At 36.3% G+C, this 23,789-nt stretch overlaps 2 protein-coding genes across 3 annotated transcripts in view; one reads left to right on the top strand and one right to left on the bottom strand.

Annotated features, from left to right (window-relative positions):
• Positions 1–112: 112 nt before the first annotated feature.
• LOC133521930 (transmembrane protein 43 homolog) lies at positions 113–14,833 on the bottom strand. Its single transcript, XM_061857069.1, has 8 exons — positions 14,599–14,833; positions 13,504–13,608; positions 12,856–13,082; positions 12,570–12,763; positions 12,169–12,344; positions 10,594–10,822; positions 10,132–10,237; positions 113–9,909 (listed from the first exon to the last, which is right to left on the bottom strand). The coding sequence occupies exons 1-8, from the start codon at positions 14,602–14,604 to the stop codon at positions 9,816–9,818; spliced, it is 1,137 nt and encodes a 378-aa protein (XP_061713053.1). The 5' UTR covers positions 14,605–14,833; the 3' UTR covers positions 113–9,815.
• A 107-nt stretch (positions 14,834–14,940) lies between these two features.
• Positions 14,941–23,789, top strand: part of LOC133521896 (transcription termination factor 5, mitochondrial-like) — a 32,612-nt gene continuing 23,763 nt past the window's right edge. The window contains exons 1-9 of one of the 2 annotated variants that reach the window (XM_061857022.1): positions 14,943–15,424; positions 15,557–15,631; positions 15,760–15,997; positions 16,671–16,831; positions 17,885–18,225; positions 19,758–19,889; positions 19,977–20,095; positions 20,328–20,579; positions 21,067–21,307. In XM_061857022.1, the coding sequence (XP_061713006.1) occupies positions 15,780–15,997; positions 16,671–16,831; positions 17,885–18,225; positions 19,758–19,889; positions 19,977–20,095; positions 20,328–20,579; positions 21,067–21,298 (1,455 nt within the window). In that variant the 5' untranslated portion in view covers positions 14,943–15,424; positions 15,557–15,631; positions 15,760–15,779 and the 3' untranslated portion in view covers positions 21,299–21,307. Of the gene's footprint in view, positions 15,632–15,759; positions 15,998–16,670; positions 16,832–17,884; positions 18,226–19,757; positions 19,890–19,976; positions 20,096–20,327; positions 20,580–21,066; positions 21,308–23,789 lie in introns of both variants that reach the window. The other variant, XM_061857017.1, reaches the window with a different exon arrangement.

Genomic DNA, 23,789 nt, shown 5'->3' with positions numbered 1-23,789 from the left:
CTGCGCTTCCGCGCTGTCAATGCTGTGTGAATGACCTATCTTGCGCCAGTAACCCCAATAAATCGGCAAATATTATTCGGTTCATAATAAATTTTAAATTAAACCAATACAATCATAATCAATAGAATATATTGAAAATAGGATTCATTATAAAGGGATTCAAAAATTACAACAAACCTAGAGGTATGTCGTAAACAACTTATGCACCGAAATGTGTTCAACAATTGACATTTAATAAGAAACAGCGCTATAAAATGTACCTACTTATTGAGTAAACGTAATACAATATACGGCGCAATAACGCAATACAATAGTATACAATACTTATTGAAATATACAGTGTGCAAGTTTTGTCTAGGTATACAATAACAAGATTCTATTTGGCCTTCGCCATGTTGCGGATTTTCAGTTGTACTAATTTATTTTAGTGGCAAGGAGACTCCTTGAAAACAGACATTGGCAGTCATGAAAGGTCACCGATGTAAATAAGAAGAAAATATTGTGTAATTATAAACACATAAAAATGAATATAACCCCAAAAATAATAATAAAATACAAAACATGTAAAAGTTGCAATAAAAAATATTCTGAATACAATAAAATATTTACAACAATAGCTTTCCAATTTACTTACTTTACTCTTTGATTCCAATAAACAATGTTTTGAAATTAATATTGGCAAGCGATAGTTTTCGGACAAGACAGTCACGTTTATTGTCAGCATCTTGTTTATCCAAATTACCAATAAAGGAAAGATGCATTTTAATGACTTTATCGTATATTGGATTGCTTTCGGGTTTGGAACAGAACCCAAATATACTCGTACTTAAAACAGTCCCTTGGAATATTATGAGCCAGTTCGTAGTATGTTCGTAATTGTTTGTATGTAATGGAATAATAAGTCAAATCTTGAGTTGAATCTTAAATCTTAACAATTTAGTTAGGTAACTCACAGCAGATTTGCACCAAATCGTCTGTCACCTTTGAAACTTTCGCTAAATTATTTTGTGTAAGTTTCATATGTAGTTCACAGATGAGTGGTGTCGATCAGTCCGTCAATTATTGTTGGTGCAACTGGGCCGTAGTTGTTGTGTACGGAGCCGTGCTACAACGTTTATACGTCTAGCTGTCCCAGGTATCCGTAAAAGCCGGCGCCAACACCACATTTCAAATGGGTTGATACGTTTGATCAAGTTTGCTCGGTTAGTCCATGTCTCACTACCATAAGGAAAGATTAGGAACACCAGAGAACGCACTAGTCTAACCTTGTCTGTTTCAATATACCTCGGTCTTTCTTCTTCTAACCGGGCCCAGAATCCTCCGGATAATTTCCCCCGTCACAGCTACTATCGCTAGATATAAGCTCCAACAACACCCGAAAGCCGTTATTATATTGAACCCTCAGGGCACTGAGCGACTTCTGAGTGCAGTTGAACCACAGGCTGCTCGTATAGAAGCTCTGACAGAACGCTTTGAATAGCGTGATTTTGGCTTGATTCGAGCAACGAGCAAAACTGCGGGCCAACATGTTACGCCTCACCGACAGCGCCCTGCGTTCTCTTTCAAAAAAACCTAATAATTAATAATGATCTTTAAGGTCGTCGGTTAGATAATGCCCAAGATATTTAAAACTAAAAACTCTCTGTAATGGTGCACCGTTGAGACAAATGACCGGCACATCAAGAGGCGGCATTTCCGGTCTCTTACCGGCGGCCTTAAAGATCACTTTCACTTCTTTTTACATTATATTGTAATCCGTGACTGCTCGCATAGGATTCGCAAATACTCAGGAGCCTTCTGAGTGCCTTCACCGATGGGCTCAACAACACCATGTCGTCTGCGTAGCTGATGTTGTTTACACAGACACCGTCCACGTGACACCCCACATGCGTGTTGCTGAGCTCAGATATAAGCCCGTCCACATACAAATTAAAGAGCTTTGGCGAAGACAACCCTCCCTGTCTTACGCCACACTCTAAACCGTACGAGTCTGAACGAGCACCAGCCCATCGTACACTATTGCGCTGATTTGCGTACCAATACTGAAATTTGCTAGTCAATTCCGTAGGTATATTTCTATCCCTCATCTTCTGCCATAAGACGTCGTATGAAACTAAGTCAAAGGCTTTAGAGAGGTCTAGGAAACATGCGTAGACAGTAGTGCTACGTTCAGTGTAATACCGGACAGCATGCTTAAGACTCAAAATGGCAGTTTCAGTTGAGAGGCCAGGTCTAAATCCAAATTGTCCGTCCTGAAATTGTAAGTAGTGGTCAAGTTGAGCGTTAAGCATGCTATCCAATACTTTGGCGAGTACATTTGCGAGAGAGATTGGTCTATAGTTGGTTTTGTCAGCGATGTCTCCTGTCTTGTTTTTCACTATGGGTACAACAATGGTATTCATTAACTCCTCTGGTAAGTACGCATGGCTCAGACAAAATGAATAGAACATAGATAAAACTCTCGGCAAATGAATCCCTGCATATTTTAAGTGCTCGATACTGAGGCAGTCATTACCCGGGGATTTGCCTCTAGTCATGTCTCTAATAACGCTTGCTACTTGTTTAGCAGTGATATGAATTTTTGTCCAGTCATAACTAGTCTTAGCATCGATCACCTGTCGTGAAGGACCTAAAGGTGATTTCACTGTAAAATGCTTCCTAAATACTTCCGCAATTCCCTTAGGCTCACTTAGGCCTGCGACGCTCACGGGTAGGCTAGGCTTTATATTTAGCTTGTTTGTAGCTTTCCAGAATTTAGTGAAGTTTTTAGTTTCCCTATGCGACGCAATGATGTCTTCTTAATTTGTTCTTGGTGTTTTAAGCACCACTTCAGTTTACTTTTAAATACTTTACGAGATTCACACATTTCATCATATATTTTTCCTTTACTAGGTTTATTACAATTAAGCCACATTTTGTATTTAAGTCGAGCGTCCCCGTGCGCACTTCGAACATGTTTATTCCAGCCACAGACACGTTTATCTCCTTATTTGCTCCTCATTCCTGACCCCCCAAATAACCTTACTACTTTCTTGCAAAAAATGGTTAGTTTTCGTTCTTATTACGTTAAAATTACACTTCACACTAAGAGGCAAATGGTCAGAACAATAAACATTATAATCTATATAAATATGAGTCACAGTACTCCAGGCTCTAAGCTTCGTGGCGGAGGTTTGTCGACTTATGAGACATAGGTAAGCTTAATTAACAAAATAAAAATCTCGCCTAGCGCCAGTCTAATACAGCTACTCAACACGGAATTACAGTGTAATAAATTATTGAAAAAATATGAATATCGCTCACTTATCATATGCGAGTCAAGGGCTAAAAAAACGGTATATAAGCAAGCTTTCCGATTATGCATAGCTTGTTACGAATCTTACGGTCACTTTACACTGTGGTTTTCGATATTGCCAGCAGCCAACGGTTGGGACTGTAAACTGCCTTTTATTCGCCGCCAGATTTTGAGCAGCGAAAGTTCTATTACAAATTTGGGATATCGAATATTCTAGCAGATAAACAAGGGACAAATGACTTTAACTCTAAGTATAGTTCGTGTCACAATGACGCGCATATTTATCAAATCTAACCTCTAATTACATCACATTACGAGTCAAGGCACGCGTCGTTGTTAATAACACGATCTTTACTAAAAAATAAAATTGAACGTTACTAGCTTACGTACGCAAATAATGACAATTATCTGATTATATTATAAAATAATATTTTTATTATAATTATGTTTGCAGCTTAATAATACGTCCTTTTTATTTTAATATACAATATTTGTTACACTAGGCATACGTCATACGAATATGTAGTTTACAAAACAACTGATCATAGTCTGTGCGTGCAGTGAGTCGGCCGCTACTGACTGTCGGATATTCAGGAACGCCCCCATACCATCTCCATCCCACTTCGTGGTGACAAACTATTGTGAATGTGCCAAAACTACGCCTAATAATTTGCGTCAGATTTAAGGTTCGTAATAGTCGTAATGCGGATATAGAAGGCGTTTTCACGTATGGCCGTGGAACGGGCTGCCCTTTTGTATCAATTATTCTACATACTCTGAAAATCTACTTCTGTTTAAAATTTTAATAATTTTCATCATATCCCTTGGCTATATCACTAGATATTTTATACTAAAATTATACTATCAGAGTCAGACCAAGTTAACGCTTTTTTTTTTTAAAGTTTATTCAGAAACCAAACGTAATATAAACACATTAAAAAGGCAATAATACAGAAGATGTACTGCAACAAAAGAATAAGGCAACAAAAAGGCCTAGAGGTTCATAAGTATGAACCTCCAGTTCTTTTTGTTTTATAAGTATAAATACCATGTTAAAGAATAAGACGCCAGTAAATATCCGCAATTCAACTCTAGCCTGAAGGGCTTTTTACATGTCGACCGGTCGAGCTACGACCAGAGCTGCTAAGGTAGAAAAGCGGTGCGCAAAGATAAAATCGGATCATAGCAAATGCAAAAGGCTACAACGTGAGGCGCAATGAACGCATCCTCGCACCGCCGGTCCTCTGCCTTGCATAGCTCTAATACTACCCGCATAGCCCCGCATCAAATATACTTATCTATTTACAATTGGCTTAGAAACTACGATGATGGTTAACAATTACAACTCTTATTATTATTAAATTGAGCAATATTGCACCGATACCAACTTGGCTTTAATAAATAGGTAAAAGGTCTTGTGCGTAGTGTGTTATTCAAAACACAAAGTCATATCAACGCTTTTAAGATATGTCTCCATGCTCTCCATCTTCATACAAACGTAGTCCCCAGCGCGTGTCCAGCCAAGTTCAAAGAAAAAGGAACTGGCGAAGCAGCAACCGTACACATATTATAAACCGTATATTACTCGAACCATTTCGAGCTACTTTAGACCCCTTCACAACTCGAAACCTATTTAACCTACACACATGCAATTTGGCACATTTATTCAAGCCCCTTAGCTTGTCTAGAACACAATATTTCAAAAATTAAGGTCAAACAGTTATTGATAAATTAACGTTTAAAAATCGGCATATTTATTACTGCCTGAGACTGATAAGTTAAGACGTATTTCAAGCTCAACATTTGACTTCATATTATGAAAAAAATAAATTTAGGAAAAAGCTTCGTGTTAAATTAAACGGATTCCCAAAGTTTGAAAAGAGTACTCAGGCCCGTAAATTGCATCATTCCTCGCCTCGACAATAATGCAGGTTAGTACCTGTAAATTTCGGTTTTTACCGTTTGAATAGTTTTACAGAACACATGTAGGTATGAAGTCAAAATTAATATTATTGTCTCAGATCTTCTGCCTCTTGAAGCGGAAAAACCTAATTTATATGTAAGTCAAAGCAATCAAATGATACGTTCGTCAACGTCGCATGTTTCATACGAAACTTTTTAAATAAAACTAAAAATAATAATTAGGCTAGAAGTCTTATATATAGCACAAGTAAGAGACAAAATCCAAAAACTGAATTTATATTCGAAGTACCAAAGTTATATTCGAAGTGCTATTCGTATAAGTAAATTCATAAAATGTTATTCGTATGCATAAAAGTACTATTCGTTGCATCACTAATTAATATAAGTACCTATATCAAATTGTGTAAAAATATTTTTATAATGTCCATAATAACCAGGGAGTAAAATAGGAACTACGTTTGTATGAAGATGCGGTCGTCCACTATCCTCTTAAGTTAACAGATCATCAGCTGCGCATTCGTTCAATTTGGATGCATGTAAATAAGGGGGAATCAACATTTTATTGACTCCCGCTACCATGGTTACTATCAGGATCATTTATATTATAAAACCCTGGTTTTGTGGTATTTAAAATAACTAAAGATATCTACATTTTTATGGGAGTTAAAGCCCTTCCGTGGGTCATCTAGTTGTCATATTATTAGAACGTGGTATAACAGTTCTTCTAACAAACTAAGTATTCTACTATTGTCGCCTAGCTGGCAGGACAAAATAACAACGACAAAAGTGGATCCACCCATAATCGTCCGAAATCGTAAGCCTGAAATCTTGGTCTTCAAACAACTTATTTTACTAACACGTTACTTACACGTAAATTAACATTATAAAGTTAGTTAAAAACTACGTTTACAATATTGTGTTGAGTTCGCTCAATTATATATTACTATTTCACAATAAAAAAAGAGCGTGGGATAGAGAGCTAGAGTGTTTTGGCAGTGAATGTGTTAATTACACCTGCTCTACTTTAAGCTTTAAATATGTAAAATAGATTACATTAGAGAGATAAAATAGTAACCAAAATATCAGGCACAGCCTGACACATAAATCACTTCTAAAACAAGCTCTACCTATAAACAACACTTGTGTTTTTAGCTATAAATACTTCGTTTTTAGGATGAAATAGATGTGCGCAGAATTAAGCATAAGGTTTCCATCAGGCGCATTATGCGGTAAAATTTTGAAGCAAATTGAATACAGAGCGAGTAATGAATAATGAAATTATCTCATTATTACCTCATGGTGCCCAAAAAAATCCGCATATCTATTTACTTTTGTAATATTAATACACACGCTGAAAGAATGAAATACAGGCATGTACTTACTAAATTAATTAAATACCCAAGTGTCAAATGTTTAATTGGAGGTTTTTATTATTATTAGGGTATTTAGGATTCAAAACGTATACTTTTTTATTTACTAATATTCCGCAAAGAACAATATAACGTACATATATTCTATACTTAGTGACTAATGATGAACATGGAATTTTAATGTATTAGTACAGATGTATGTATTAATATTAAGTTAATCCCCCTAATGACTAGATGTTAATAACAGTTCCAAACTGCCTCATACTTACATATGTATAAAAAAATATTTACTATTCGGACACTATATGGCATGGCATCATATATTTTTGTGTGAGTTACATTGACTTTATCGACTAGGGCATTAGGGTAGTATACAGTATACAGGTAAGCGTCCACAGTTCCGCGTCGTACACGGCAATTGGTCGTGCTTGCTTCTTTGTTATCCGAGAAATACGAAAGGAACAAAAAATCTTCTTTATTTAAGTACATATTGCACCTTTTGTAAAACTCACATACACATGTGTACACATTCAACGACGTCACTTCTCAGTATTATTACGAGGCGTTTTATGACTTCTGTATTGCTTTAATACATATTGTCCTATTTTTTACCAAAACAAAGGTAAAGGTCCTCTTGATTGTTCAAAAACTAATAAGAAAGTTTCTTTTTATCCACAAGTGGGGCAAAGTGATCAAATGCAAATTTTGAGTTGTGACCTTATGTTGGCTGGTAGAATTGACTTTTAAATGATGATTTAGAATGAAACATTTTTTATTACGTTCATTTAGGTATATTTGATTTGGTTAGATTTTTTTGTTTTACATACTAAGTATTTTTCATCGCGTTGGTGAGGTGACAATTTTTGTGTTTCACTCGGAGACAGTTTGTTTAACCCTCGTGCCTTGAAACCCTCGCAACGCTCAAAATTCCTCTTCTCGAACCACTCGCTCCGCTCGTGGTTCAATTTTGGAATCTTGCGCTTGTTCCGGTATCAATATTAGCACGAGAGGTTAAACACCAATTTTTCCCCCTTGTAAAACAAATAACTATTATCCTCTCAAAAAACAAGATTGATTAATGCAATTAAAGAAATATGATCTCAACTACATATTTTGATGAATTACAGAGAGATATGTTTTGTATAAATGCAGGTTTTTTATTTATTGAATATATGTACCTTCATATTAAGAAGAGATGGTTAGGCCGCAAAATGTTTCACTACCTAATCGAATTTTAAAAACCGACCCAGTGCATGTCGGGGCACGCATAATAGCCCACACGCATATGCGTTGCCCGAGTATACCAAGTTTAAATATTTTCTTGATTTTACTCAAATTTCTTGTAAGCCCGGTTCAAAAGTTAGAGAGGGTGAGGGCACATTTTTTTGCACAACAGCCCGTAGGGACACCCTATACCTTAACCTTTTGCGGTGACGTTGAATAGGTTTTACAAAACTAATAGGGGTCGTCAAGAACCACTATTGATAAACACAATATTTTCGGAAACGACTCTGAAAGAAAAAAAACATGCTCCCCTCTAACTTTTCGAACTCCAAATCCAAGATCCAAAAAATATGAAAAAATCGTGAAAGTAAAGATTTTCAAGGAAAACTTTAGCGAACATGATCGGTTAAACCGTTATAAGTCTTCCCTTTGTAGTATAGGTATGCTTGTTATGTCCAGGCAAATATAATTAAGAAGACCAAGAGTGCTCACTCCATACAACGGTTTTATTACCAAAAATACCATTATTTTCGTAGTCTACATCTAGCGTCAAGTAGCGGAACTCTCAGTACTGCTACTCGACAATAGATGTCGCGGCAAACAAAAAGATGTAGACTACGAAATAGTATTTTTGGTAACAAAACCGTTGTATGAAGTGAGCACTCTTGGTCTTCTTAATTCTCTTTGGTCCAGGATACCCTCTAATAGCTCCCATTCAAGGTAGCCTATTTCGACGGACGGGTAACTACGGAGCCCTATACTGAGCATGGCCCGACATGCTCTTGGTCGGTTTTTTTTTCCTTGTGTTTTTTGACTTCCCGAGGTATTATACTAGCACGTACAGTCAAGGAATTTAATTTCCTACCCGTTTCGTTGAAATGTTGTTAGGCATTCACGATGCATTAAGGTCGAAATTTTCATTTTAGTATAGGGACCGTGCGCGTTGGAGGATCTTCCATCTTGTGGTCTGAATCGGAACCATAAACAGGCACATTTACACGTCAATTGTTTTCTTGTGCATAGTAGGTTCTGCCATCTTGTGGGCTACATCGGAACGAAAAACATCACATTTACGCCTCGCGCCAAAAATCTGACGGCTCCTGTGCTGCCTCCTATAGTTCATGCACGCTCCCTATATATCGGCACCAGTGTCTGGATTCGTCGACAATCAACAATTCAAACGTCGATTCCGAAAGTTCATTATCTGCGTTCCTTTCATTCGAATATTGCAAGAGTGAAAGCGATAGACATATATTTTGTTAGATTTTCCATTACTGTCATCCATTTGTAGCAGTGCCTTGACGTTTTACAGTTCACCATGTGAACGTAATTAATCATATCAGTTGCCTAGTAACACAAACAAATGCGTCTGATATGTCAAGTAACGTTGTGCTTAGATAGCTCTTATGATGACTGTTTGCTATACGATATTGAACCTTAGGTGGGTAGGAATTTAAATTCCGTGACTGTACATATGTATATATTTTATTGTAGCATAAAACAACCCAACCCATCCGAAGCATTTTATGCTCCGAGCCGCGAGGCGAGGACCAATATACGGTGATAATACTAGAATGGGTATTTATGACATAGTATTTAACAATAGTCTGATTATAAATCATCGATTAAATAAAAATGTTATAAATTGTCCGATTATTTTATCTTGTTTAAATTCGGAATTGAACTAGCACTCTGGCAGGCGCTGAGAGTCTGTTGCGCAAATTTTTCCTCACAGCGATCTCTCCCTTTGTCGCAACAAATTGAACAAATCTGCAGTTGAAATAAAAACTGTGACACAAGCCTATTGTTATCAACAGCACATCTCGACGACGTGTTGAGGTGAAACACCTTGGATATATGGCTTGTGCTTTCAACATTTAATTCAACTAACCAGTTGTATTGTGATTGAGGGCAGTGGCCTTAAGCAATCCCTGTAAAGTTACTGATACGTCGGAAATCCAAACACAAATATGAGTTTTTTCTTCGCCCAGCTTTGCTAGACCTTACGGGCGGCGGCTAAGCAGAGTAGAGTAGTGTAGTATCGGAAGCATGGCTCCACCAAGCATTATAGCCCCAAAAGAAGGTTTATGTACTAACCTGTAAAGACACAAACGTTCATAAAAATATCGTCGGGTGCCTGGAAACACTTCGTACTAAAAAAAATGGAAAGTTAAACTCCCTCGGCCAATAAGTAAGCCAATTTTAAATCTCCAGTTGAAAAGCAAACTTTTTAAACAGAAGAAATGATGAAAACTTTAATAGCATCCTTAATCGTATTATTAAGTAGACACATGACAAAATAAGTGCAATAACACGCACCATGGGATAGAAGTGACGAGCAACGTGTACGAGAAGGACAGCACCAGGTTGACCCACACCCTGCTGCAGCGGCGAAGGCTGCTTGATATCCACGCCCATTGTAAAACTGCAACAAATCACGTCTGTAAACTAAAAGAGTAGGCGGAGACGGAGGACAACGGATTTTAAGGCGTAAACCATAGGGACTGAACTTATCAGAAATTAAGCGCCGAAATCTTGCCAATAGCTGCCAATACAGAATATATTCCGTCTTTAGCCAATAGGACATGTTTTGCGCCTGGATGCGCTGTGAATGCACCGCTTACGCACTGCACGCGAGCTGCCCATGCACATGTTAGTGCAGGAGTTGCACTCATTAGGCTCGTAATGTAAACCAGAGCAGGTCGCGAGTGGCGCCAGACATCATATTTACACATCATAATGACTTTATTATGTTAGAAGTGTAGACTGTAGTTTACTTACACAGAGTGACCCAATCCGGGTGCAGCGTCATGGTGGACGCGAACACCTGCACGAAGCCGAGCACGCGGTACTTCCAGGTGCTGGCGTTGGCGGCGCGGCTCTCCAGCTCGTGCAGCTGCTTGAGGCTGAACGAGCCCTTGCGGAGCACCGAGATGGGGTCAGCGGTGGGGAACCCCGTCGGGCTGAATGACTGCAGCACCCCATTCTCCACTATCCCGACGGCTGTGTACTGTAATCATTTTGGATACTTTTAGCGCTCGAAGCAGAGGTGAACTTTCAAGTACATACATTGCCGACCTTGCCTAACACTGCTTGTCTTGAATACAGAGATTCTACATCTCTTAGCTTAGTAATAATGGGAATAAGGCAATAATTAGTGTGACGTGTTAGGTAGCTGTTTTGTACAGATCTTGCTATTCACGAAGACCCGCGAATTCGACAAATCTAACTTTTAACGGCATAACAATATGAACCATGGCACGCGTCCTCGAGTATAACACGATCATCAGTTTTGTCAAGCTGTATGTGATTTAACCATAGTTATAAACGGAAATAATTAGTCAGGTTTTCAGGCAGACCAGGCAATTTATAGGTACCATTAAATAAGCTTTTAAACGATATGCATAAATACGAAGGATTCTGTACCCATAACTTTTTTATCCTGGGCAGAAAGGGATGGGGGTACCATGCCGTAATACAGTATAAACTAGTACGGAAGGTAGCTTGCTTTCGCTATACCTTGCACATCCATATAAGTATAAATAATTAGATCCATATGTATAGCAATTTATGTACCAAAGCTATATTCCTATGTAAAAGTAAGCAATAAAGATATTGATTGATTCATTTATCAATAAAAACCTTTTTTGACAGAACTTGACCTATATCATTAACCGGGTCCACACAGAGCGAGCATACGCACGAGGCAATTTCCTCACGCACAAACCGACCAGTGTAGACGTGCCTCGGCCGAGGCGACGCGCTCGGGCACGCGCATATGTGCTCGCTCGCTCGCTCTGTGTGGACCCGCCTATTCCGGTTCGAAACGGCGTCGTCAGCTATCGCGGCTGGCGCCATGGATGAACCCGTCCCAATTCTCGACTGTATGCCATCTTAAAAAGACTACGCGTCGTTGACGGTTCGCACCTGCTATTAGAATCCCCTACTAGTTGACTTCATTTGTTCCCACAGTTAACCATAGTCGTTACCAAAAAGTTACATCCCTTTAAATAGAGACACAATTAAATAGGATACCTTTTTGACAATAAAGCGGGCCCACTCCTGATCCTAATTACCTACCCAAGTTATTATTTCAATAGTGATGCCCACAAAAGGGGGACACTAGATCTTGTTAGGGCAGGTATTTACCAAGTGAAACAACCTGCGTAAACACACCTCGACTTCATTATAACTGGACACGTAAATAAGACCACAATCACCCAATCGAGAAGTAAAAACTATATCGGAATGATAGAGAAAAGTTACGTGGTAAATTATTATTCATACTTCTCCATTTCGATAATGATCAACTGTTGGTAACTGAAACGGCTGTATATCGGTCCCTGTCATACTCACGATGTCGTCCTCCCGGCCGGCATAGGAGAAATGCACGCGCAGGTCGCCGACCTCGTGGTGGAGCGCGCTCTCGCCGTGGTAGTAGAAGCCCGAGTGCAGTTTTATGTCGCTACGGTCGGGCCGCGAGTCTGACCAGATCTCATAGTAATCATTCACTTTTCTCTTTACATCTACACCTGAAAAACAATATGCACTAAGTAGTAACAAATTGTTTAATGCTGAATTAAGAACCAGCACCCTTCAGCGCCCATTTGGAATGAATGATCCTTACCTTTTTTTAAAGGCAAATGGTGACTATCTCATGAGAATAGTATCAATACATTAATATCAATATGTTAAAGATCAATTATCACATAGTTTGCCCTACATTTTGTTTGATATTAAACGAAAAAGTATTGTACCTAATGATAACCAGCCAATTTTAACAGTTTCAGCAATATGTGTCTCACTGAACAGCGGCATAGAAGTTGGATTTTGATGGCCAGGCCTTATGTAGAACAGATTGGAGTCAACCACAAAGTCTCTCCAGTCTTTGTGATACCAGTAGGTTTTCTGTGACTCTTCTGCTGGTTCGCTAAGAAAATTATCTTGTTCCCTGAAATAAAACATGGCAGCTATGTACTGAAAATGTTATATTTTATATTTTAATAAGATAATAAGCTAAGACATACATTTCACAACACTTACATGGCCTCTTCAATCCATTGGTACATCTGTACCCTTTTCCTTAGCTTCACAGCTTGGACTTGGATGTTGTAGTCAGGCTCGGATATGGGCTCCAACACCCGCAGAGGCCCAACCACATGCACAACCCTACCTTCATACCGTGCTGCATCATTGGCAGTGTGCACGTCAATACTTTCAGCTGATGATACTAGCTCCTCCAACATCAAACTGCTTTGGATAGTGTGGCTCTAGAAATAATAAAAATTATTAAAAGTGAAGTTTTCACATAGTAACAAATGTGATACACAAAAGTGACTTCTAAAAGTATTCAAGATGCATGTATCTGTATTCTATATATCTAACACCAAGTAGAGATCAGTCATGCACTGGAATAGTGGGAAACTAGGTACTAGATTATAAAAATAATATTCAATTTTAATTAGTAACTTAATACAATTAATTATTTTTTACTGAATAAATAAATACATACAAAATAAATATTCACAGATCAACCTAGTACTATGGGTACTGGGGCAACAATATACAATATGTAATGTCCATAACTAGTTAAGGAACAAATATTTCAAATACTAATATCAACAAAAGGTTTAAATATTATATACATAAATAAAATTATCCAATTTGACTAGTAATTTCAAGATAATTTACCTCTGCCCACAGCAGGAAGTATGTTACACCTGCAAAAAGAACTAGACTCAAGAGAGTAGTCAGCCATGTCTGTTTAAACTGATTCTTGACCGCATGAAAATCCAGCTGAAAATTAAAAAAAGATCTTAATTCCTTATGTTGAAGAAAATAACAATTCCATTTTGTATAATTACAGGAACATGGTAAGTAAAAAATTATCATATCTTAACAACATTAGGGCCTACCAATCAGTTAAGAACCCAGAGATTGTGGGTTCAAATTGTTCAAACTACAGCACAACCAATGAGTGAATGAAACATGTATGAAACATCTCAGTAATGAAGAAAACAGTAGAGAAACTTAACAGATCTCAATAAGTTCTAGATTCTCGTCTGAATGATTGGCAGCAGTTTTGTAAACATTAGCACCTGAGCCAATCATTGATATTAATAGGTTGAAACAACATCAACTTCTCAACAAAAGCTTCAATAAACCTATTTATTATTTTTATGATTAAATTCCTAATATTCCTATAGCAATCTGGTTGCAACTCATTTCACCCTATTTCCAAGCACAACTATATATGGATTCGATTATGCTAGTAAATATATAAGAAATGGTAATTTAAGCAGAAATAGAAGTGCAAAGGTATATCCGGGTAATTACAAAAGGAAAAAACACTATAAAAGTGGCGGATATTTCCGACAAGGCACACTTACTACAGCGGAACATGGTAATTGTAAAATTATTTTCGGAAATATCAATTTCCTAAATTACCCGAATACACCTTATTCATCTTTAAGTATACCGGAGATAGTTATGAAGCTACCCGGTGTCGTAGAGTATGGCATGAATTGGTAAATATAAACACAAGAAAAGCTCTCACGTACAAAATACTTTGTGTAGGTGAGGGCAAAATATTTCATAGGTATACTTACCGGCATTCCTAATTTACCCGAATACACCTTATTCATCTTTAAGTATACCGGAGATAGTTATGAAGCTACCCGGTGTCGTAGAGTATGGCATGAATTGGTAAATATAAACACAAGAAAAGCTCTCACGTACAAAATACTTTGTGTAGGTGAGAGCAAAATATTTCATAGGTATACTTACCGGCATTATTTTATCTAACTAAATATTATTACTGGCGTTATTTTGATGCAACCTAACTGTCTATCGTAGTGATAGATAACCTGCTGAACAGGTACACACGAAGATAAAATTATGTATAGTCCAAAACGTAAATAACTGATACGAAATATGAACCGACAGCGCAAATCAAGACAAGATAAATGCATTAATATAAATATTTCGTCTCAGTTTTGCTTTGCCTCTGCCATCCGTCTCGCCGATCGTTATATTGTATGTCTATGCGCCGATCCGATCCCGATTTCGACGGAACGAGTTCCAAACTTCCAAAACGAACCTGTTAATCAATTTGTAACCTAGCGACGTAAATCAAATCAACTTGACTGTAAAATAAATACTTATCAGCAATATTTTAGCAGTTATTTTTCAAAGAAAAACAATCGACCTAATTTTATCAATTTGTTCTGTTTTCGTAACAATGTTGCTTTTGATATGTTGGCCGTATGTGTAACTTGGACCTCTCTAAACTGCGTAAAGTCATTTGATCACGTTCTAAAGCTACTCCAAAATAGCTTCAATTAAATTTAAACTGCCACCTAAATCTTTTTTTTTTTTTAAATTTGTTTCTTTTTCAATATAAAGATATATTTTATAACTATATTTTAACTCTAAGTCCTTCTAATGTTTAGGAAATGTAACTGCTTGTGTGTCCCAATTTGAATCAGAAGCTTAAACTGTGATATTTTAAACGTATCCTACAAGTGTGACAGTTTATTTGACAGTGACGTCAGTGACACTTGATAGTACCCAGTTGCCGAGTGTTTGGAATTATTGCTCTTGTTATTGCTAGGTATCTTTATAAAAATTCTGTTTTTCTATTGCCGATGCGGATATTTTGTTCATTAATGTGTTGCATAGAATTTGCATTTGATCACAATGGCCCTTAACACTAAAATTTTAAAGATGAAAACGATATTTTTAGCACCTCTACTCGGCTATAATTTAAGAAGATACTATCATGGTATTCCATTTTACGACTTTTATCAATACACTACTGGTAAGCTGCACTTGTGAATTTTATTTTAGGTTTTAGCCACACAAATTTCTCATTTATATGTATGACTCACATGAAATATTTAAAGCGATAGTAACTGTTTTAAAAATGTACATTTTATTTCTTCTCAGGTGAATCATTGTCACAGTACATGATAAACAAACTGAGGAAAAAAAATCCTATGTTAGATACTCTGAGTCGAGAGCAACTGCATTGTTCACTCCAAATACTTAAAAAGTTTGGTGTAGAGCCACTAGACGCCTGTTCCAACCCACATGTGTTCTGTATGAATCCAATATCATTAGACAACTATGGTGAAATACTGAAAGAATGTAGATTTGCCTATATTGCACCTAAACATTTAATAAGGTAGCCATTCTAATATACTTATTAATATGGCCATTAGAAAGTTTTTTCCAAACGAATATTACTGTTATTATTGATTAGATTACATTTATTTATTTCACAACAATAGATTACAGTACAAATTACATTAATGTCAATTTATAAGAATTTATAATATTTATAATGCCAAATACTGTGAAACAAGACATAATGTAAGTATGGTGTGTATTATGAACAGACATAGGAATCCGTGGGGCAAAATTGTTTGACAAGTAGAGAGTTCCAGTATCGATAAACTTGACTATCAATGCTAGTTCTATATACTAGTGATCACTCAAGGGGTTGCTTGTAAAAATACGTTTTTATTAAGAGTAAAAAAAAATTTAAATAATAACTCAATGTACTCTTCTTCGCATTCTTCTTCTTATAGAACTAGCATCGATAGTTGAGTTTATCAATACAGGAACTCCCTACTTGTCAAACAATTTTGCCCCACGGATTCCTATGTCTGATTATAAATTATGATCAAATGTTATACTTTAACATTATAAAGTTTTTTAGACAAAACAATATACTACATATTTTATTTACCAAAAAATAATACAATCCAACATAGCAACATTGCTTATTTGATATTTTTATTTTGTTGCAATATTTCTACACACAATTGTTTAATATAACTATTAAAATCATACAGGTATCACACACTTGTCCGATCCCGAACAATAGCACACCACAAAAAGGAGGGACTAATTAGAGATGACATTAAATTGGAGGAAGTTTTACTAAACTGTTTCCAAGAGTGGCCATCTAGTCAAAAGAAAACACATGGTTTTGATGATTCTACTACATCTATTTGTAAGTACATCAAGTGATTAGTGTTTGTGTATTCCATTTCAAAGCTATTAACAAAAGCAGTGTATGTCCAGTTTGTTTTTTATTGTTGTCAGACAACCTCCGTTTTAATCAAATACTGGGATCAGCAAACTTTTCAACATTTCTTCACCCAACCAAAGTTGGAAAGAGAAAATCAAAGTCAAAAGTGTTTTAAAAGAGCCAAAGAAGTTTTTTGACTTTTTTGAGTTTTTTTGACTGGTGGTCTTCTAAATTATCTGTTCCTTGTCATAGTTCTGGTTTTGTCTCTAACTCCTTTACCGTTCAGGCGATCCGGCTTTGGAATGATCTCCCACTCAACATCAGACAGGCTCAAACCAAGCTCTCGTTTAAGCGTATGTTACGCAAGCACTTTTTCGACAAGCTCTCTGGTTAATTGTCCTTTGTAGTCATAGTATTTTTTGCACTGGGTACATAAATTAATATATATGTATGTATATTTAATTATAGTATATTTATGTAAGTTTATAACCGTTAGTATATATTATTTATCGCTATTTTGCTTGTTTTAAGTTACTTATTCTGTTTTTTTGTTTAATGCCTGCACGTACTACTGTTTCTGTTTAGCCTGATGGTTGACTGGTAGAGAATGCCTTTAGGCATTAAGTTCGCCAATTGTACTTTATTTGTTATATTGTGCAATAAAGTTTAAATAAAAAATAAAATAAAATAAATGTAGATTGTTTGCACCTTCAATTGCAGGTCCAAAGAGTTGCATGCTGCTCTTGAGCCCCTTATTGATATACAAGTTTTTATTGACTGTAGCATTAGGGAAGGTCTTCGTTTTGACTTTCTTTCTACAGATCGTAAATCTTAACAATTCTCGTCACATTTTGTGATATGACGCATAAAGAACTTATAAACCAAAGCGTCTATAGCGCTTTAGATCATTGTGAGTTCACTGTGATAATGACTCAACAAACTAAGTATTTTTCACTTTCATATTTCCTAAATTTCACGTGAGATGTACAGTTCACAGAGCCACTAGTAGTAAATGTTTTATATTTTATCTTTCAGTATCTGTTAGATTGAGTGTCTTGGAAAGCTATCTTACCTGGAAACTGGCTGTCACACCTGAGGAGTTCAAGGAATATTGCAGAAACTATTTGCCTTTAAAACACAAGCCAATGAGTGACATACAAGAAGCATTGCACATAGCAGAGAAACAAATCAATTTCGACCTCCAAACAATAAGAAGAAATGGTTTTGTCATATCAGCAGATCCTATAAACACAAAACTGATTTTAGAAAATGTTGTATCTTTGGCTGGTCTAGACATCAGAGAAGCAATCCGCATAGAACCTGCCATTCTGAAGAATAATTACAATGCTCTGTTAGAAATAAGAGAAATTCTGGAAGTATGTATGCAACACACTTTATAATTAATTGTTTGTGTGGCCTAAAAATATGTTGTTATTTTTTTTAACTATGGAATATTAACAAACATTTCCGTTTGTATATCAAAGCTAAAGGTCAACGTTTTGGAGATGTTTAGGTTTAGTTAAATTATTTTAGTTTTAATGTTTTGTATCAAACATGTAAGTAAGAAAATATTGCCTAAAAATTCCTTGTTAAGAGGGAAGAATAGCCTTGTAAGTTATGTTGTGTAATACTAACACTTTTATGGGCTTTGCCTGAAATAAACGATTTAATAATAAATAAATAAATAAAAATAGCTTTCGAATCTAACGAAATAACGGTAATTTTTCTATGAAATTCCATTTCGGAAGAGAACGTTTTCCAGTAACTAAATCTTAACAAATCACTTTGATTTTGATGTCAATCGCTTCAGCATAATATTTTCTAGGTTTATAGGTTTTGCTTAAGAAAGAAATTAAAAAATACTATGTTTTGCAAATAAAAAAAAAGGAAAACCTATAAACCTAGTTGTTCATTGTGTCAATAACATACTAAAAAATCACGGAGAATGGAAAATATTTAGAAGTGGAAAAACGTTTTCTCTTTTTGTATGGACGTTCACGTGGTATACTTCCCTGTTAAGAGGCTGTCAATACCTAAAGCGCGCACACTGTCTATTTGTATCGGAGTAAATGAGATAGCACTGTCGCATGTTACTGGGCCTGGGCAAGGGAATAATAAGAAAAATATTTAAATTAAAATGTGGATTATTAGTGTAATATTTTACTCAACAGCGGTTTAGATATAAATGTTTTGAAATTGTGATTTTAATTGCAGACCCATAAGTCAAAACAATAAAGACATAAAACCGTATAATTGTGATTTTAAGACCAATCTTTGCAATTATTTTCTATCGAGCCGATTTCGTTCAATCATGTATCGAGTACAACCACGGTCTTTGAAATATAATTAATATGAACATATATTTTTCTTACTTGACTAAAACAAATAGTCTTTCTTAAAAAACTGTTTAAGTAACATCAATTTCAAGGACATTGGGTGTTGACAGCCTCTTAAGTAAGATCCCCCGAACGGGCGGGGTCGGGCCGCGTCGGAGCGCATTTCTAATTTGTACGGCCGCAAGCCGATCGGCTTCTCGCGAATTCGGACGCCTCCGAAAGGACTCCATCGCGTCTGCCATAAATAATGTACTCTACAGGCATAATGAAAATGCGCTCCATTCGGTGAGAAAGTCCTTTAAAGTATTTTCGGACCAGTTTGTAATGCTAGAAGTAAAGCATAGCTAGAAAAAAGTATTTCGAATAGTTTAGGGCGTTTTTAACATTTTAAATTTAATAGTTACCTATTCTCTATGTATATCTAATTATTATTATTATTTAAAATTTGATTCAGGCAACAAGGCCCATATTACAAATACCTTACAGACTAACATACATATACATTTTATAAAATGACAACTAAACACTATTTAGGCGACAAAACAATACAATGCATTGTACTTCATTTATAGGAGTATAGAATAGGACAAGAGGCCCAACAAAGATGTTTGAAGGTGTTCTGTATGCGCCCAGCCACAGTGCGCGAGAGGCTGGACGAGTTACAAAACCAAAAGGAATACAATATATTATCAACCCACCCAAGAGTGAGTCACATAAATTAGATAAACAATTAATTATATTTGTTCATATTTAATTGATATTATATTTGTTGCTCTTTTTTATAATCACAGGTGCTGTCGATGGTGATACACAAGCATAAAATGATGAGCCGACTAAGTAAAATACAGGCAGCCAAGAAACAGTGTTTTAGTCTCAATCATCTGGTTTCCTCTAGCAAAGTATTCAACGAGTAAGTTACTAAAAGTTTTATATTGAAAATATATCTACCCAACCAATTTTATTTTAAGATTACGTATTGTTGAGACTGTGGGAGCGGAGTAAGAAATGGGTTTTAAGCAATGGTAGGTACTTCGAAATTGGAGGTTCACGCTCCAAACGCCTCGTCCTGTGTATCACTTCACTGTGTCATTACTTCGCTAGCTTGGCCGAATAAGTTATACAGAAATATAATTTTATTATAGGTACATAAGCAGCTTTGGAAACAAAGTATGCGGCCGGGACATCGCAGTACTGATAGTATCCTCACTAACTGGTGGCAGCGGAATGCCCCAAGTATCGACAGATCCGTTGAAGTTTGTTTTAAGTCAATTACGAAGACACAAGTTTTGGCTACATGCTGCGTTAAATATTGTAGATGAAAATATTAAATTTCTGCAACAAAGATTCCAAAACAAATTCATCATTAATAATTGTCAGTTGTTATTATATCCTGTGTAAGTATCTAAGTAAATACTTTTCAGATCGAACATGTTAATAAGTAAATAAGTAAGTAAGTAAATATTCTTTATTCCATCAACAATTATACATTTACATACATGTAAAGCTACAAATAAATTGTAAAGGAAAATAGAACCAGGTAACATCAGGCGCTCTTATCGCTAAAAAGAATAAGAATAGTGCCAAATCTTTTTGCCTTATTTGCTCAAAATTCGTGTTGTATCTCTTCCTTGAATAACAACATGGAAGAGATGCGCAAATAAGCCGGAGAGAGAAAGGTAGAACGTTTGTACACGAAGAATATATCTACCTAAACCTACTCTTTTAGCATTGAAAACGAATAACTGATTAGTGGCACAATCGCTATTTACGACTTCTGTTTTTGTTTAAAAATCGAGGAGCCCATGAGTGCTCATGATCAAATCTTAGTACCAAATTCTTCCCTTAAAGGAGTAGGTAAGTAATTTAATGTTGATATTTCAGATTGGATATAGAACAATACGTTGAACTGCTGCTGGCCTTGCGCAGCGGCGCCCCGGCCATGGGCGCCGTAAAACTAGACGGGTTCTACAACAACCTGAATTGCCAAGAGTTCACTGACGACCAAATTCTCAGCCTCACACTCTACGAGATAGAGAAAAAGTACCACTTTAGTGGAGATGGCATCTGGGCTCGCCCAGACGGTGTTAAGATGGAGGGCGCATCCGCCAGCTGACCTTTGCCTGTTAGTACATTTATCTAATTTTCCTACTATATTAAGAGTTACAGGTATGAACTGAAAGATGTGTCTTATTTAACCAGGCAAATAAGTAACTGATTTCGGGTAGCTTAAAAAATTGAATTGCTAAAAAAATTAAAAATACAATACCTCAATACGAGCTGGATTTTAATGACACCTGAAATAATTTAAGGCAGACCATATTTAGGTTGACCTTTCTTTTAAAGGACGAGCAGCAATTATTTTAAAATGAAGTTTTTTTTATTTAATATTTTGTTTGCAAATACAGAAAAAAAAATTTGTAATTAGGTCAATCCATTTTACCTTAGTGTTTTCCCGGTTGTATTCTAAAGGAAATAAAACGGCCAAGAGCATGTCGGGCCATGCTCAGAGTAGGGTTCCGTAGTTACTCTTCCGTCACAATAAGCTAAACTGGAGCTTAAAGTATAGTAGATTGTTAACCAAGGGATGAAACGGTACCTTTCACCCGAGTTAAACCAATAGGCAAATTTGCATAATCAGTACCTAATTAAAGTAACAGACTTACTTGAAATCGGAGACTTTGCATGTCTAAAGATAAATATCCCATAGCGAAAAACATTTAGATAGCTATATAGATGAATAAAACACATATTTTAGCAAACTGCAGTAATTTTAAAATGATTTTGTTCATTAAAGCATGAAAAAGTAGAGTATATCAATATGTCCTAGAGATAATGCATCGTACACGAATGTAGTAAACGAATATGAATATAAAATTTGCAGTATGGCCTCTTACTTTTTAATTTTTACTCTTTCGTTCTAAAACTGCCAATAGTCAACGGCTTTACTCATACAGCCAATGAAACTGTTTTAGACAAATTAAATATTAACTAAAAATAGAACGAGTAAAATAATCAATTTTTATGTTAAATTTTAGCTTTATTCATGAATAATGCAAAATAACTTTAACAACCCATTTAATGTCGTGATAACGTTTAACTGTGGATGTACGTCTTTTTACTATGAAGGGGAAACTTTTTGCGATAACTCAAAAACGGTTAAACTGATCATGTCCGCTACAGTTTTCATTTAATGTCTTTCATAAGCTCTACTTCCACGATTTTTTTCATACTTGTATTTTTTGGACCTGTGGTTCAGAACTTAGAGGGGGGGGACACATTTTTTTTTCTTTCGGAGTGATTATCTCCGAATATATTCACTTAATCTTTTTTTTTTGTTGAAGGCCCCTATTAGTTTTGAAAGACCTTTTCAACGACACCCCACACTGTAGGGTTGAAGGAAAAAAATCACTCCCACTTTACGTATTTTATTGTACGACTTTGTCGGCTTTATTGATTTATATATCCATGGCAAATTTCAGCTTTCTAGCACTAACGACCAAGGAGCAAAGCCTCGGACAGACAGACGGACATGGTGAAACTATAAGGGTTCCTAGTTGACTACGGAACCCTAAAAATCGTCCGCTTTGGCAACGTAGAACGTCTAGACGAGAAACTAAGTCTTATTGTAATTAATTCGATTAATACTCGGTTAATTAATACTCGTATAGAACGTTGAAGAAAGAATGAAAGAAAGAAGAATGTTGTACTTACTGGCGCTGTGAGCTGTAGTAGACTCGCGAACGCTGCGCCATATTTAAAAAAGTTTTCCAAAAACTGTATCCGTTAAAAAAAAGTATCAAACCAGGGGGCACTACCTACTTTTGAACTTCGAGTGTTCGATTTAGTCACTCGAAATAAATACTGTGGAAAACGGCAAAACGCAAGTTTTTGAAATACGAGCGATAGAAATTTGGAATCTAGTGGCATCGACCACTTGATTTCAATTCTATTAGTATAATTTAAATGCTTAGTAGTTGTAGGTTGTAGAGATTGTTCGATCCCTATACCCCAGCAGGGGGCAACAGGATGAAAAGAAGAAGAGGAAGTAGTGGAGATAGTAGTGAAGGGAGCCACGCGATATCAAGCGCTCGAAATTTAAAATTCGCTCCTTGTCACAAAATTTCACGAGAATCGGTCATTGAACTGTTATTACTACGTATATAACCGACACAGAAAACCAGTATTATGCGCCATGAATTGTTGTCGGCCAATAACAAACTATGGAAGCGGAGCATGAAACTCGCGACCTAACGCGTAAGCGCCATGAATTTCACGGCACTTCCGAGCTTTTGGTCGCGTGATACAGGTTTCGATTGCGACAATTTCATTGTTTGATATGGCTTTTTCTATATGAAGTATTAATAACTCAATGGAATCGGTTGAAAAATGCGCCCTGTAGATAACCGCCGGACAGACACACAGGATTTTTGAGACCCTTCTCTCACTTTTTGGGCTCGCTCGGTCAATAGTATATAAAACAATGGGAAGAAAATGAAAAGCAATTAGTAAATATTAAATGATGATTCGTACATAACCAAGAACCTCATTTGTATAGTAGCAATCAGATTTATCGGAGCGGCCGAGGTGTTCGAAAATATCTCAAC

Source organism: Cydia pomonella, chromosome 1 (assembly GCF_033807575.1).
Source record: "Cydia pomonella isolate Wapato2018A chromosome 1, ilCydPomo1, whole genome shotgun sequence".
NCBI classification, from domain to species: Eukaryota; Metazoa; Arthropoda; class Insecta; order Lepidoptera; family Tortricidae; genus Cydia; species Cydia pomonella.
This window is presented reverse-complemented; position numbering and strand designations above follow the sequence as displayed.

Bases quoted from the DNA above. Each gene is read 5' to 3' on its own strand.
- LOC133521930 (XM_061857069.1), bottom strand. The intron at 12,345-12,569 runs GTACAATACTTT...ATTGTTTTTCAG, and splicing joins AATTGGCTGGTTATCATTAG to GTGTAGATGTAAAGAGAAAA. The intron at 10,238-10,593 runs GTAAGTAAACTA...GATTTGTTGCAG, and splicing joins CCCGGATTGGGTCACTCTGT to TTTTACAATGGGCGTGGATA.